General features: G+C 40.7%; 1 protein-coding gene across 1 annotated transcript in view; it reads right to left on the bottom strand.

The window, feature by feature from the left end:
* Positions 1-17,090, bottom strand: part of DOCK2 (dedicator of cytokinesis 2) — a 203,232-nt gene that overhangs the window by 24,186 nt on the left and 161,956 nt on the right. Inside the window, exons 34-39 of the mRNA XM_075442046.1 lie at positions 11,942-12,027; positions 5,572-5,728; positions 4,350-4,390; positions 2,801-2,891; positions 2,151-2,270; positions 165-254 (exon numbers count right to left, since the gene is read on the bottom strand). Coding sequence (XP_075298161.1) covers positions 165-254; positions 2,151-2,270; positions 2,801-2,891; positions 4,350-4,390; positions 5,572-5,728; positions 11,942-12,027 — 585 coding nt within the window. The remainder of the gene's footprint in view (positions 1-164; positions 255-2,150; positions 2,271-2,800; positions 2,892-4,349; positions 4,391-5,571; positions 5,729-11,941; positions 12,028-17,090) is intronic.

Raw genomic sequence — 17,090 nt, forward strand, 5'->3', positions numbered from 1 at the left:
TCTGCTTTACGACTGGAATGTTACAATAAAACATAGCAACTCTTTGACAAGTGAATTAAAAATCAATTGTAGGCAACAAGCTTATAAGCAGCTCTATCATTTGATAGCTCAAAAGTATTAATTTCTGTGACTGAAATAATTTGAAGATCTGTATGTAATCTTACCAGGTTTTGACTTAGAAGTTCATAGTCAAAAACTTCCTTTTCATACTGCTCTGCAAGTTCTTTGCATAAAGATATGGCTTCTTCCCACATCTGCAATGCAACCAACATATTCAAAAAGTAAATTCAGTACCAAGAAACAAGTTTCTAAATGCATCACTGTTTAACTACAGTTTTATTGATTATGCTATCTTTAAATTGCAGTCATTTATTAACTGCACATTTAGAGTGAAAGACTCAAGGCAATCATAAACTCCAGGAAAGCAGATTAATGTAAAAAATAAAAGTGTTTTATGGTTCATTATAGGAAGAAATAAATAAACCTACTTTATTCTTACAATCACAGAATCACAGAATCACAGAATGGTAGGGGTTGGCAGGGACCTCTGTGGGTCATCTAGTCCAACCCTCCTGCCGAAGCAGGGTCACCTACAGTAGGCTGCACAGGACCTTGTCCAATAAGATAAAAAAAAAAATCACCTAACCTTTCAGATGCATTAAAACAGAAGAGTAAATCACTGAGGTGCACAGCATGCAGAATATACCCCAAGCACAGGAGCAGTGTATGAGGGGACTGACACCTGCCTCTGTAAACCCAATACGCTTCATTTCACAAGGCATTCTGAAGCATATATAATCGTAAGTAGCCTTGCATATGACAGCAGCCCAGTCAGCTAAAAAATTACAAGGCTTGGGCTTAAATTGCCACTAGCCTGGAGTAGCAGCTTGTTTCTTTCCACTCAACTTAATAGCTACCTCTGAAAACTACTGCAAGGAATTACAGAGCTGCATCGGAAAGACTAGGACAGTTTTTCTCATCTGCTATAGGCACTTAATGTATGCAGCACAGAAGCAGTCTTAAAGCAGATAGAACTCCCTCTCTTGAGGATCTTTCTCAAATTATGTCAGTCTCCTCATCTATTCAGAAGGAAGGAGACAAAAGGGGTTTTCTGAGCAGAATTCTCTACTGATGTAAGGACACTGGTGGTCACACTCATTACGACCATTTTCACCCAGTGCCAGGTACTCCTAGGCTAAGAGTTCAGAACCTGATAGCTGCATTCAGCTGCCTGCAAACCTCCTCTGACGTATCTGAGGAGAACCCGAACGCTAGGCAGATCAGAACTCATGAGGATTTGATTATTCTGATACAGTGGGTGGGAACTGCTACACTGTAGTTATTTCACATGCCAACAAAAAAAAAAACCCTGAGAACTTATAAATGGCACTGCCTTTTCCTGCACAGTGCTGAAGCACCAAAAACCTTCTACCTTCTGAATTATAGGAGGGACATTTGTGGGGGAGTTATGCCTTTATTCTGAAAGGAGCTGTAATGAACTGCCTTCCCCTTTCACACCTGTGGCTACAGCTGAACAAGACCTAGTGACTCAAAGGCCTTGTTGGGCCATAAGATTAATTTTGCAGCACTCCAGAATTTTTCCCTGCATTCGAGTCCATTGCTTCATTTCCAAAAATCTCCGCTCTACTGTCATTGTATTGACAGGCAATTTTAGTAACAGATTTTTTTGAAAAAACTGAACTAAACCCAGGTACTGACATCAACTACTGCATTTTAAGATTGGGGTGCAATTCTTAGACTTCTCCGAAACAAATACGTCCATTTTGAACTGTCTGTTTTATTGGGACATAATGACAGAATGGATTGCATGTCAATCTGTGTAGTCTGTATTCTTTTCCTATTAAAGGAAAGTACATCCAACATTTTTATTATATTATTACTGCCTGACAGAGATGCTTGTGACCAGTATAAATATTAGCCCTCTTTCTTTGTGGTTATTGAAAGAGTATATTCATATGGAACAGATATACTCTGTGAATAAGCCTTCAGGACACAATTTTTACTTGACCCACATTTCAAAGAGGATTTCCTACCCAAACGTTTTATACAGAGAATATTCATTAAATACTACTACACAAAGTAACACAGTAAAAAGAGACTTGGCAGAGGGAAGAACTCTACAGGCCTACTTTTCCTTTGTCAAAGTATTCTATGATCTTCTCATACAAATTCTCTTTCAAGTGTCGATAGGTTTGTGAACACTGGAACTCTGTTGACATGACTTGGGGTGCACACTGTTCATCTGACCACTGAGAATAAAAACACATTAGAAAACATATGATTTTGGAGTTCAACATTTCACACACACATCCCCCCATCAAGGTCTGGTCCCCTGGGCTAAGTGTTTTTTTCCCAATCTTTTTTACAAAGAAAAAAACCCGAAACAAACCACAAAGAAACCAGGAAGGGTACTAGGAATGTTTTCATTACCCATTCATACAAGTGCTGGTTTTCATATGATAACCAGGACTGGACATAAAATTTCAAAAACCTTCGTTCCTTCTTGCCCCCCATCCAAAAATTTTGGATAGAAATCTATGTGAGAAAATGAGTTCACTTTATTTCAGTGGTCTCCTCTTGACTGATTTGGTTTTGAATTATTGTATTAAAATATTTGCATATAATATTATCTTTGTCTATACTAATACATATAATATTTGAATACCCCTATGGAAAATAACTAATATGCAGTAAATCAGTGATTAAGACAATCATTTTTAAATTTATAAATATGAAAATTGCAAAAGCTTATTTACATATTGAGTTTCAAAACTCTAACCTTCAAGAGCCATGTATGGAGTAGAAGGGTATATGCTGCTTCTGTATAATTCTCACAATCTAAATGAAGATCTCGCAGTTTATACAAATATCTGTTAGAGGAGAGAACAAGAATTAGACTAGATATTAACATGACTGGAATACTAAAGTGCCAAAAGAATTCTAGATAAACTCTATAACGGAAACTTCACAGACCTCCTGCAGTCACTACCCAAAGCGTCTTTAAGGACACTCTGCGAGGGCTTAAAGCTCTGTGCATTCGTTCAGCCTTTTCTGTGCTCTCTTTGTGTGCTGAAACACTGCACAAGAGGAGGAGCAGAGCTAACCTCCTTCTGTGAACCGCTGTCAGCTCCACCTCTGAGAGGAAGAACTACCAGACTCCACGTCTAGCTCAGACCTCCGAGCCCATGATTTCTGGACTATTACTAAAGATAGCTGCCTTCCTGTGCAGCACTTTTCGATTGCATGTAAACACCTTCCGTGTGAACAGATACAAGTGCAACAGATAAGGTAAAGGTGAAAATGGCAAATACCAGCTCAGAAAGACAAAGCAAGTGCCTATGCAACTTGCAAGGTGGCAGGGGCAGAAGAGTTGTTCTAAGTTATTCGTTGCCAATGTTCTCTTTGATTCCTAGGGTAGTAGCATTGCTGCTACCAGCACAACCATTGCCCATCATGTGACTTCAGCCACATCTTTTCCAGCAGTCGGAAGGAAAAGGTGCATCCCATCCCCTTACACACAACAGGAGTTTTGACACAGGAACTCTGACACCTTGCTGTAGCAGTTCAAGACATTGCCATTCCCAGCTGTCAACCCAACTGAAAATGTGTCCTCCTCGGCAACGACCGCAGTGGGAGTGATCTTTCTCCCTGGCCACTCCAGCTCATAGCTCCAGGTTTAGCTCTGAATCACCTTCAGTGCTCATCTCAGCTGAGATTCCGGGCTTAGCACTGCCGTGGCTGAGATGCAGGTGGTTCTGCAGGTTTTGCAGAATGACAGGAGAGGCACGAAACAGTGAGCTTTTGAACAGCAAGATTTGCTGCAGCTCAGAGGCAAAACCCTTGGAGACAAGAGGTCATGTCACATCGGAAAGAATTTGCCAGTATTGCTACAGGTCTTACAGAAAACACTTTACTAGTAATTCCCCATTGCATGTAGCACTGCATCTTTAAAGAGACTCGGCAGACTGCACAGTTCTACAAAACTTCAGTGTTTTTTCTGCCATTTCAAATGTATGTTACACCCTCCATCGAACCTCAAATCTAGCTGCATTTTCTTTATTTAAAAGAACAGACAATGAATGTTGAGTGATTTGATCAACTAAAAATTGATTGCTGGGGAAAAAAATGCTGCTGATGAATACACATGACATTCCAAATTGCTGAAGGCTACGCAAACAATGGAGTAAGCATATAAATGAGGCAAGGGCTACAACAGAGTCGGTGTGGATGGTAACCTAACGGAAATCCAAGGACAATGATAAAAACAGAATTCATAAGAGAATATTATTGCCCTCTCCAAAACAGATCCAACAGAACAACTGTCATACCTGATATACATCTCTTCACGGTTAATGTCCTTGTAGAAATTCTAGAAACACAAACATTTACAAGTTATCTCCTAATGTCTCTTATTAATACACAAGATAAAAATATATATGCCAAGGGTTTGCTTTGCTTGCTAGTTGGACAGCACAAGAACTATATTATTTACAGACTATCTTAAGTTTAAACCTGGCACTACTGCTTCAATTAATATTTTAGTTAGTTATTAGTATTATTATACTTACATGTGCATAATTCTCCTAGCTCACTAATGTAATCATTAGTGAAAGTTGTTTTGTTGGAGAAGAGGAAAATATGTTTATCCAAACGCGTTAACATAATAAACTACATGCTCTGGCTGCGCTTGACAGCCAGAACAGAAGCTGGTATTTCTTGCAGTTGATAGGTAACACTGTTGATATGTAACACTGTTGAGCAACACCTCTAAAGGGGCTAATTCCAGGAATAAAGCCCATTTTAGTCACCATAACACTTTTGCAGGTATATGAGTTGCTAAGGCTGTGCAAAACGTCTGACAAGAATCACCTCCTGAAGAGCTGCAGAAATTTACACCACACTGCACAGTGATTACTGAGGAACAGAGAGTATGCGAGTGCAATACATATTAACCAGGTTCTCTTTCCAACCTCCAAAGTCAACGAAGGTTCCTCTTCAGCTTAGAGGAATTTCCCGGTGGAGGAATCTTGATATACGATATCCTCATTATGAAACAGGAATAGAAAAAAAGACAAGGTGGCCTAGAACCAGATCAGAGACTTCAATTTTCTTGGCACCTTACTGCAAGTGTGTCTTGCAGGTTTCTTCCCCAGATGCAAAAACATAATTATTGAGTTGCTAGAGCAGCAAGCGGGTTAGTTCTTCATGCAAAACTGAACTCTGGCAAAAGCCCACTGTTACGTTAAGCCTATCAAAAGGTAAAGGTGTAGGAACTTCCTTGTTTTTCCATAAGTATACGACTGCCTTATTTATCCACAGAATCAAAGTGGATAAAACATACAGGCAAACCCAAAGCACTGAGTGGGCGTTGCTTTCAGCTTTGTGCATATATCCATGCAAACAGATACAAAAATTTCTTCCCTCAGAGTTTAAATCACTCCTGAGTATTGTCAACCACTCCTGTGCCCAGGAAGATTTACCTTCATCTTTAGTAAACGGGTTCTAAAGCTCTTACCCATTCTCACACAAGAACTACAAGAGAGAACATACCAGTAAGTTCACGGTGCAGCTCATACGATTGTCCCTGCTTTCATCATTCATCACAGTTCGGTAATCCAGCAGTTTCTCCAAGAGGCCTTTAACTAAGCTGACAAAACTTTCAACCAAGTTACAAATGCCGGGATGCTGACATGCACACTCTGTAAGACTGCAAACACAAAAAATGTTTTCACAATACTGTGAAAATTAGTGGCCCACCAGCTGAAAAACTGTTTGGACCTAAACGCAAATACTGTATTAGGGCTAAATCAACTGCTGAATGCACTGGAAATTCCCTTCAGGGCTTGGTAGTTTAGACATCCAGAAGACAGATGGGATCTAAATTAGAAGGAAAAAATTAAACATATAATTTTCCTACCTGAAAATGACTTTGAGTTCAAGGGCATACCCACAATTTCAGAACAAAGCAACCTGCATCCATGCTATAACAAACTCAAGTCTCTGGAATGCCACTCTATTGCAATAAACATTAGACCTTCCTTTCCTCTGTTATCGTGCAACATAAAATGCAACAATTGTTTCCTGCTCTTTATACAGATAGTGAGTAGAAAATTCAAATTAATACAAATTAAAATTTTAGGTCAAAAAAGGCATTTCAAACAAGACCTCACCAGAACAATTTGCCCTAGAGAAATAAGTAAAACCAAACAATAAACTTTCTGCAGATTCAAAAAAGCAGTTAGTTCTCTTTTGATAAAATCCTATGAAAGTGAGTTTTATACGTCATCATCAGATCCCAATTTACATTAACACAATATTAGCATATGCTGTTTCTATAAAGTGATGAAGTGATTTAGGAGCAGATATTTCACATTACTATCACAGCTTTGTTGTCAAAGCTTAACTGTTTAAGCAGTATGAAATGATTATCAGCATCTCATTTTCTTTCTTTGCTTAACAGCTTTCTCCTCTCCTTAGCATTCTGGTCTTCCATCAGGATTCTCTCTGACAAACTGCATTTTTATATATATGTATATATATATATGTATATATATATTCACATGTGTATTTACAGATGCCTGTGCTGGGTCTGGCTGAGATGGAGGTCACGTTCCCCACAGCAGCCCTACGAGCGCTGTTCTTTGTATCGGTAGCCAGCGAGGTGCCGGTAACACGCCAGCGTTCGGGCTCTGGCTGAGCAGCGCTGGCACAGCATCAAGGCCGTCTCTCCAACATCCCTCTCACCCCGAAGGCCAGCAGGCTGGGGTGGGCCGGATCGTGGGAGGGGACATAGCCAGGGGACCAAAGGGACCCAAACTGACCAAAGGGGTGTTCCACACCATGTGATGTCTGCTCAGAAGTAAAAGCCAAGAGAAAGGAGGTGGGGGAGGGCATTAATTATTATGATGTTTTTCTTACAATGCAACCACTACGCGTACTGAAGCCCTGCTTCCTAGGAAGTGGCTGGATAGCGCCTGCTGATGGGAAGTAGAGAATAAATATTTTGTTTTCCTTTCTTCCACATGTGGCTTTTGCTTTATTAAACAGCTGTTCCTTGACTCACAGGTTCTCTTTCATCTTATTTTCTTCCTCCCCGTCCTACTGAGGAGAGGGAGTTATAGAGCGGCTTAGTGGGCACCTGGCATCCAGCCAAGGTCTACCCACCACAATGCACAAAGTAATTCCATGTATATTTGGCATATTCTATTAATATCAAAATCACCATGTATTTTCACAGGAAAACAGTAAAAACAGATTAGCAATTGCAAAATTATACCTGAAACTATATTGTGTTCTTAAGCTGAGCAGTTTCATTGACACATTACTCTTCATTTCTGACCTCTTACTGTTCATTAACAGTGCTCAAATTATATGCAAATGTATTTAATAATTTATTATTAATATTATAGCACAGTTATTATTAAGTTTTATTTAATTGCAAAAATAATTTTTTACTCCTCAGAATTATTTAAACTTTCCTCAGAAAATACATATTCATATTAACTTCAACTGCAGATAAATCCTTGAAGCTTTGGCCTAGAATGGGACCTCAGCAAAATACCTAGTCTCAAAGTTCTAACTCAGGCAAAGTAATTTATTTACTCCTTTGATTGTACAGCTCTAACACACGAATTATTTTGCTGAGACAGAGGGAGTGTGCACATGCATCCCTGAAAGAATGTTTATACTGTACCAGATGTGACTGATAACGGCTAACAGATAAAACTAGAATGCGTCAATTGCTGTTGTTTAACTAGCCTGAAACAATAACTGAAATATTTAAATAAATTCTGGAAACATGGCTTTCAACATTAAACATATTGCAAATGGATTGTTAAACACTAATGTGTCTGAAGTTAACAACTGACAGCATAGGCTGGAGCATGTTAAATGATACGTGTGGGGAAAAAAGTGAGGAAGCCTCAGAAACATACAGGAGACTGGAACGCTTTACAGGAAAAACGGGGGTTTTTACATATCACAGAAACACAGAATGGTAGGGGTTGGAAGGGACCTCTGTGGGTCGCCCAGCCCAAGCCCCTGCCGAAGCAGGGTCACCCAGAGCAGGCTGTACAGGACCGCGTCCAGGCGGGTCTTGAGTATCTCCAGAGAGGGACAATCCACAACCTCCCTGGGCAGCCTGTTCCAGGGCTCCGTCACCCTCAGAGGGAAGAAGTTCTTCCTCATGTTCAGACGGAACTTCCTCTGCTTCAGTTTGTGCCCATTGCCCCTTGTCCTGCCACTGGGCACCACTGAGAAGAGCCTGGCCCCATCCTCCTGACACCCACCCTTGAGATATTTATAAGCATTTATGAGGTCCCCTCTCAGCCTTCTCCAGGCCGAACAAGCCCAGCTCCCTCAGCCTTTCCTCATAGCAGAGATGCTCCAGTCCCCTCATCATCCTCATAGCCCTATGTAAATATCAGAAACAGGATAAGACACTAACAAAAGAAAGTACAGTCACCATTTAAGTGACTATGGTGAATTTTTGCCACAGGTTCACTTGCAATGACAGCAAATCAGGCAGGCCTGTGAACATTACTTGACTGTGAAATAAACATGAGTCATCAAGACATCACATCTCTTTCCAAAACAAGTAGAGAAACATTGACATAAACCACAAGCTATTGCTAGATCTTGCCCAGGATACAGTACATAACTCCAGTCACTAAAGAAAGATGAACTGGAGTACACACAGAGAAGAACTACAAAATTAACAAGATAGAGGAATACCTGTCTCGTGAAGGAGGATTTAAAAGTTGTCTTGCTCAGCTTTACACAATTATCCCAATAAAAAAGAACCACAAAACTTTAGAAGTTTCGCGGGTTTTTTTCTCCAGGAGAGAGCAAGATAGCTTTGAATTTTTAAACAGAGCTTGAAAAAAATACAAGAATTAAAATAAAAATTGTATGCAATAAAGCTTGAGAAAACAACTGCGTAAGATGGGCCACTGCAGTGATGGGGAACTGGAAAGCTTCCAAATGCCGTTTTCTGTTGTGCCTATATCAGTCACTAAAACACGTCAGAATTCATTTTCTGAGCCTGAGAACAAGCGGCACAGCACAAGCTGTGTTCATACAGCTAGATTCTCCTCCTTTTCCCGAAACACGGCACCCTTGTCTATTCTGGCTATTGAGAACAGCCCCTCCTCTGTTCCATATTATCCCACCTCTTCCTCGGTGTTGTCGAGGTCAGCGCTGGTTAGCGCAGGCCACAACCCCACCATGGTGCACGCTAACATTTAGGACTGTGGTCAAATGCAGGGCAGTGCTTAAACTGCTGCTGACCTTATTTAGTCTATTGGCCACAGGGAAACTCCCAGCAACCGCCCAGTGTGGGTCAGCGGTGGTTACAGCGGTGAGCATCAACACACAAGGCAGTCACTGACCTCAGCTAAATATCTGCATCAGGTGGCAAGCGGAACTGTGCAGGAATGCAGGCAGCTACAGGAAATTAGCTGATGAAAATATGACCAAATGAACAAATCCAGTTTAACCGTGTCTCTCTCCAGTTGGAACGGGGAGCTGGGGACAGAGGCTTGAAATCCCTGCTTTGAAAGGTGTGAAGGTAGGAGAACCAACGAAACAACAGAGAGAAGAGAACAGGATCCTACCACAGACAGGTCAGCAGCCTCTGCTTCCACTGTCGCTCTACAGACATCACTAAACAACTTCAAGGACAGAAGAAAAAATATTATCTGGAGATAATATCAAGTGACATCTTTAGAAATGTGGAAACCTTCAACTTGAAGTCTCGTACAACATGACGTGACAGTATCAAGGGGAAAAAAAACAGATACGTCAAAGAAAGGAGGGTACTTGGATAGGCAGGAAGGTCAAATGCTATGTAGGGTGTGCGATGAGACTATTTAACTGCACTACTGAAGGATGGGGCTTACCTGGACAGGTACCAGCTCTCTAGAACAATATTTGAAAGCAAACAAGACACGCAAACAATGTTACACAGCTCAGAAAATGTAAACTTCAAAGAGTCTTATACACAAGATCTGAAGAAAGCTTTTCTCTTTGCATTGAGAAAGTCTCGGTTTCAATACTGTCTCCAGTTTTAAGGCAATGCAGTATTTCAAAATACATGTAGACATCGTAGGAGTTTCCAGAAAACATTCCACATGAGAAACTAAATTATTGGGGTTGTTTACCCTAGAGAGAAGACCGAAGGAAACTTGACAGCAACTTTCAAACTTGTTAAAAGCTGCTGCAAAGAGAAACAGAATAAATGATTCCTTATGTCCCCTGTGGGTAAAACAAGAAATAATTGGCTTAAACTGAGGCAAGGAAGATTTAGTATGGATATATAAAAAATAAAACTTACTAGCAGCAAGGAAAGTTTAGCACTGCAATAAATATCCACTGTGTCAGCTGAATCCCCAGTATTAGAGATGAAGAATTGTGGCGACAGTTCAGGCAGACATCGCGGTTTAGGCTTTGCAGCACTGTGATTACAAAAACTCTGCACTTGCAGGCCTGTTCTCGGTCGTACCAAGAGCTAGTCTGACTAGCTCTGCATCACCTCTTCGCCTTCCTAAGACTTGAAGTCAGATGGTGAACATTCAAAACTGAAAAATTAGTTTACTGCTCTCAGTTTACATAGTCATTGCATGTTGGGAAGTGAAAGAGACACTTTAAAAACTTCACCTGTCCTTGCCAGTGTATCAGTTTCAAAGAATGGTTTTATATTGCTTGAAAATGTCGGTACTTTTACTTTTTTTTCATGTCTGCCCCTCTATTTTATCTGCTTCCTCATAGGACAGAAATTAAACTAACATACTGAACATTTAAATTACATTTGATTTAAATGCTGTTTATTTTTAAGTTTACTATTTGATTAGAACATAATTACACATTACTCACATAACATTTATATATTATTATTTGATTATATGATTCAGTATTTTTTACAAAATAGTGTTTTCACTGAAAGTAGACCTTTTTCCATTGTGGTATATACAAAGTTTTCATGCTTCATCCGGTGAGGGCTGTGACTTTGCAAAGATTGCTACCCCCTACACAATAACACAAGGGAGCAGGCTTTGAGAGACTAAAAACCTACACACTCAATGTCACAAATCGATTTTGTCAGGCAGCCAAAGCGCTACAGCATTTTTATACTTAACTATCAGGTTATCAACGCTTGAGAAAGTGCCTGATGAGGGACGCGCTTTCTCACTCTTACAGTCTACGGCACAAAGCTAGGAACAAATTCTCAGCGGCAGGCGCAAGGACTCCTCCATTGCCCAGCACACCACACACGCAGCCTGCCGCAAGTGAAGACACAGCTGTGAAGTCTGAGAATCAAAGTGAATATGCGCGGCCAACAAGAAAAGGAGATGCTATATCAGGCTTTAGGGTTGTTAGAAATATAGAAATTGAAATATTTTTATTAAACTGTAGCACTTCACAATATTCTCATTCCAGGATAGTGACCTTTTGTAAGTTCAGAGAATAATCTCTTTCAGTCCAATCTAGACATCGAGAAAAGCAAGCACGACCTTTTAAACTACCTTCTTCTCATTAGTGTGAAATAAAAACAAGCAAGGTTATAAGAAAAAAGGGGGAAAGACTAAAAAGTGGGGTGAGTTATCTTCACTCGAAAGTTGGACAGAGAAATATAGGTTAGGTATAATTTCTTCATAATTTAGCTGAAGCACAAAATACTGAAAAGCAATCAGGAAAATAGTTTCAACGAGCAAAACGAAACTCAAACCAGGTTTACTGAAATGGTATGCTATTTCCAGTCCCTTCTTAAAAAAAGATGCTAAGATTCTATTTTATTTTTAAGTGAGGTTACCAGCTTGAGAAGTGATGATGATGGTAATAATAATAACACCACCAACAGCAACAGCAATAATAATAGTATAAAAACCCATCCTGAAGGCTTTTAGTCTCACGCAGTACTTACATGGACTCCAATAACTGCATGTAGTGTTCATCCCCACGTCCTCCTTCCACTTCATGGTCCAACTTCAAAATTATTTCATTTTCAAACTAATAGAGAAAAAAAAAATCAAAATATTGAACAGATATCCAGAGGTCCAACACATTTCAGTATGGCATCAAAAGAATATCTTTATTCTATCACACATTCCCAGGGGTTAAATGCATGAATATATTCCAGTTGAATAATGCACATCTGCCTATCTCCAGATACCTGTTCCTTAGCACAAACTGATAAAATAACCTGAGGAAACAGGCTTACAGTGTTTGTATTACGGCTTTTCATAGAACATCTCTGATTTGAAATACAGGATTTCAGAGTAAGTAGAATCACTTTCACCCAGATAAAATATGAACAATCCTACAATATACAATACCTTATTTAATTGCTATTCTTTAGGTCTATCTAGACCCTAATTAGGAAACAGTGACATACAGACAGAGACAGCAAACAAGCTATTTTTGTAGTTAAAAAGAATTCTTTCCTCTCTACTGCATCATGTCTTGAATTTTACTTCACAGTTTTGACACTGCTTCACCTGGAGCCATCGTCAGCCTCATTTCTCTACTTGTAAGGTTAAAAAGTACAAGGTCAGAAAGAATCTATGCAGCCTCTGAGTACACAAAGAGAGAAAGCCTGTTAATATCTCTCCACTGGTCACACCTTGTTAGCTATCACTAATCAGCAAGCTCTTCAAACTCCAACGCTTCTAGGTTTCCTTTTATCCCAGACTTCACCTACAGAAAAGCACTAAACCTCAGTCTGCACACTCACCCTTGAAACTTCAACCTAACTACTGGGCTCAGTCATTCCTGTAATAAATTTTCTGAAGCTGAGTATGTGAAGATGTTATCTGTATTATTCACTTGCCGTTCCCGTTACACCCTGTAACAATCTCTTCTATACTCTTCAGGTAGTCTTACATAATTAAGCAAGGGAAAAATATCTAACAATATTCAGAAAAAAACTATTTTCAAAGTTCATCACACAGGTAAAGCAAAAGTTATCTGGGAAAGTAATGCTACCCTGCGAAACTGTTGTTACAAATATGCACGCCGATTGTCAATGACAACAACTTCACATCTTTAAAGTGTAATAAACTACAGCAACATCTCTGGAGAATTTCTAGGTAATACACCATTAATCTAACCATAGCAACATACCGTTACCTCTTCAGCAAATGGAGGTACATGCTGCATTACATTTTAACCCAGCACCTTGCAGGATCATACCTTGAATATATGAAGCCTCTTCAAAATGTTATTGTGTTACTGCAGTATAAATACACAATTGTAATTTGTTGTTTCAAAGCCTTTGCACTACATTACGCACAGGAAACTGCTTTGCCATTTTGCACAGGTTAATCCAACCTAATATGTTTAGATCAGAATTTGTAATTAGCTTGCAATGCCTTTGCCATATATTATGCAGACTGTGTTCAGGTCCAGGAAATCAAAGCCTGGAAACCATACTACATGCATATGGTTTGTTCAGGGCTTTTTTCTTTCCCCTTTTCCAAGCACCTTAAAGCATTAAGATTTGCATGTTCGTACAATGTCCTTAAATAGTTGATAGCTATGTGTCATACTCGTAACAGAAATACAAAAGATAAGTTGTTATTTTTGTCCTCAACATAAAATGAAAAATATCAGTGGAAAATTAAAAAAAAAAAGTATCTTAAGTCATTTGGAAGCCAAGCCCAAGGCTACATATAACAAAATAGTTCTTCCCCTTACAACACGTTTTGGCTTGGCCTGGATAAATGCCAGGTGCCCACCAAAACCGCTCTCTCACTCCCCCTCCTCACCTGGACAGGGGAGAGGAGATATGATGAAAGGTTCGAGGGCTGAGACAGGGACAGGAAGAGATCACTCACCAACTACCGTCATGGGCAAAACAGATTGAACTTGGGGAGAAAAGGGAGTTTAATTCATCACCAATCAAATCAGAGCAGGATAGTGAGAAATAAATCCAGATCTTAAAACACCTTCCCCCCACCCCTCGCTTCTTCCCGGGCTCAGCTTCACTCCCGTTTCTCTCCCTCCTCCCCCCGAGCAGCACAGGGGGACGGGGAATGGGGGTTACGGTCAGTTCATCACATGTTGGCTCTGCCAGTCCTTTCTCCTCAGGGAGAGGACTCCTTACATTCTGTCCCTGCTCCAGCATGAAGGTCCCTCTCATGGGAGACAGTTCTCCACAAAATTCCCCAACGTGAGTCCTTCCCACGGGCTGCAGCTCTTCACAAACTGCCCCAGCATGGGTCCTTCCCACAGGGTGCCGTCCTTCAGGAACAGGCTGCTCCAGTGTGGGTCCCCCAGGGGGTCATAAGCCCTGCCAGGAAACCTGCTCCGGCGTGGGCTCCTCTCCCCACGGGTCCACAGGTCCTGGCAGGGCTCCTTACGGGGTCACAGCCTCCTTCAGGGATCCACCTGCTGCACCATGGACCTCCACGGACTGAAGGGGAACAACCTGCCTCACCATGGTCTTTCATCACAAGCTGCAAGGGAAGCGTTTCTGCTCCGGCGTCTCAAGCACCTCCTCCCCCCTCCTTCTTCACTGACCTTGGTGTCTGCAGAGCTGTTTCTTTCACATCATCTCACTCCTCTCTCTTGACTGCCCTTTTATCACATCTTTTTTTCCCCTTCTTAAACATGTTATCACAGAGGCGCTACCCTACCGCTGTCGCTGACTGGTTCGGCCTTGGCCAGCGGCGGGTCTGTCTTAGAGCCGGCTGGCACTGGCTTTATCAGACATGGGGGAAGCTTCTCACAGAAGCCACCCCTATAGCCCCCCCGCTACTAAAACCTTGCCACACAAACCCATAACAGAACACAAAACAGGTCATGCCTATCTTCAGACTTGTGTTTTGAAACGGACAGTTCCTGCAGTTGTAGAGAACTTGCCATTCTAATTGAAAAGCACATTACTACGTGCACTTCTTCAAGTAGGTCACGATTAAAACTCTCCACCCAGAAATATTACTCAGTGTTTTTCAAGAATGAAGCCCATGTGTTCCCTGTTTTTCTCCAGAATATTTGGTAACCTTCATTTTAGTCCTGTGATTCAGCTAAACAGGATCAGCAAGTGTCAAAGATCCAAGCCATCCCAGAATATAAGCCAATCAAATGATTTTCCCCCTAAAATCGAGCAGTGCAATCATGTTAAAACAGTTTCTTGAAGAAACAGATTTATAAGCTACATAATATACAAAAATCTCTATTTAAACATCCTCAGATCTAGCCCTGAGAGCAACCTAAAAAAAACCAAAACAAAACAAATTCTATTCAAATTTAGAGTTTTAAGATAACTGACAGATGTTACATGGTCGCTACCCATCCACTGTAGAACTTCTCTGGTTTCCCCTTGTCGGAGCAATGGCTACAAATCCACAGTGAGCCAGAAGAACTCGTAGGATTACTCAACCAGTATTCATCGAAGACAGCAGGAAGCCGCGCATCCAACCCCAGATCCACTGGGCCATCCCGATGCAGCAGACTGCTCTGCAGACTGAAGAGGGCTGTTGCTTCTGTGAAGGAGCTTTGAAACGCTGCCTCAAGGGGCCTAACTTCTACACTCCTCACACAAAAAGCAAAGAACTAGGTGCAGAAAATTAGGCACTACAGACGCACACCTCTTTTCTCTAGAAGGGGCAGGGAGGAAGAAGCAATTTCAACTACTTCATATTTCTCAGACCCAGTCAAAACAACAGAACCACAGCTGTAAATGTGTGAAACCCAAATTGCTCATATGATTACAATGCTTCGAACAGAAACATTTAAACACTGCACAGGGGGCTGATGTGACAAGCTGTGTACACAATATTCAATGGCATAGACAGGCAACTTCTCCAGCTCAGCGCCAGGCATAGCATATTTTAGCATGACTGAGTAGGAAAGTCATGTTCATGAAAACATGAATAGCACTGTGTTAAATGGACACAGAATGGTTAAAATCGTCTGCTGTCTGGATGAAGGGGGAAATTGAGAAAACACGTTGCTATTCATTACCAGTAAGATGCCTACATATGAAAGGTCATTGCTGAATGTGAATGTGCAAACCTGCACAGTATATGTATGAGAAACATTAATAGCAGCACAGGGCTAGCTCCTGCAGAACCGAGCAGCACACAGTCAGCCAGTATTTCAACAGAAGCTGGCAGCAAATGTTTCATCTCTCTGGCGTACTGAATAGGCTCTACACTGCTCCACAAATTACTTAATGACTTCAGATCTCTGTATTAAAGAGACACTTCCCATAATGTTCTCAGAGACAACCATAAATTGTCCAGTAGAAACAGCAATCCCATTTTCTATTTTGAGAAGGACTACTACATTAGTAATATTTCATAATCATTTTTTGTAAGAGTTTCAAGTAAGAGGGAATCCTATTTTTTCTTTAGAGGCCACAAAGTATTTTGGTTCGTTAGGAATACCAATACTCTGTGATCAAGAACAATACTGCTTCCTGTTGCTTGCAGGTTTTGATGCTCTAATGTAGTTCTTTCTCTGTAATTAGAATACAAATTAAAGACTGCCAGTGGAACTGCACATACTATACCAATAGTAGAGAATAAAGACCTGTCACTGAAATATACAGAAACCGGGGCGGGGAGGGAAAGTTCTGGCTGGTCCAGGCTGAAAAAGAAGTTTAAAGGGCTCAGAGTTAACTTCTATGTGTAAGTAGTATGTGTACTAGTGCATAGTAACTTGAGTAACAGCAGTTTCAGGACAGGGCAATATTAAACAAAAACACCCAATCCAGTCATTTTCTAGAGCCGAAGCCTGTGGATTTACTGCAGTAAGACAGAAATCTGTGAATATAGTGCAAGTCAAGCACCAGTTAAAAGTCACCCACCTCTTAAATCCTTCCCAGTACTTATTCAGCAGGTAGAGAATTGATTACTTCTCTACGAGGCAATAATTTCACAGATGCTGGATCTGAACAAAAAAAGGTCTTCCTAAGCATCTTTCTTGCAGTTTCTCAACAAGCTGCAAAAAAGCCAGTTGCTTGAACCAAAATAAATAAAAAGCTGGCAGAAATACAGAATTAAGTTTTAACGTGTCTGTGCCAAAATTAAGCCCTGGAAAGTGTATTTCTGCTCTGACTTCAACAG

This window comes from Opisthocomus hoazin, chromosome 23 (assembly GCF_030867145.1).
Source record: "Opisthocomus hoazin isolate bOpiHoa1 chromosome 23, bOpiHoa1.hap1, whole genome shotgun sequence".
Classification (NCBI taxonomy): domain Eukaryota; kingdom Metazoa; phylum Chordata; class Aves; order Opisthocomiformes; family Opisthocomidae; genus Opisthocomus; species Opisthocomus hoazin.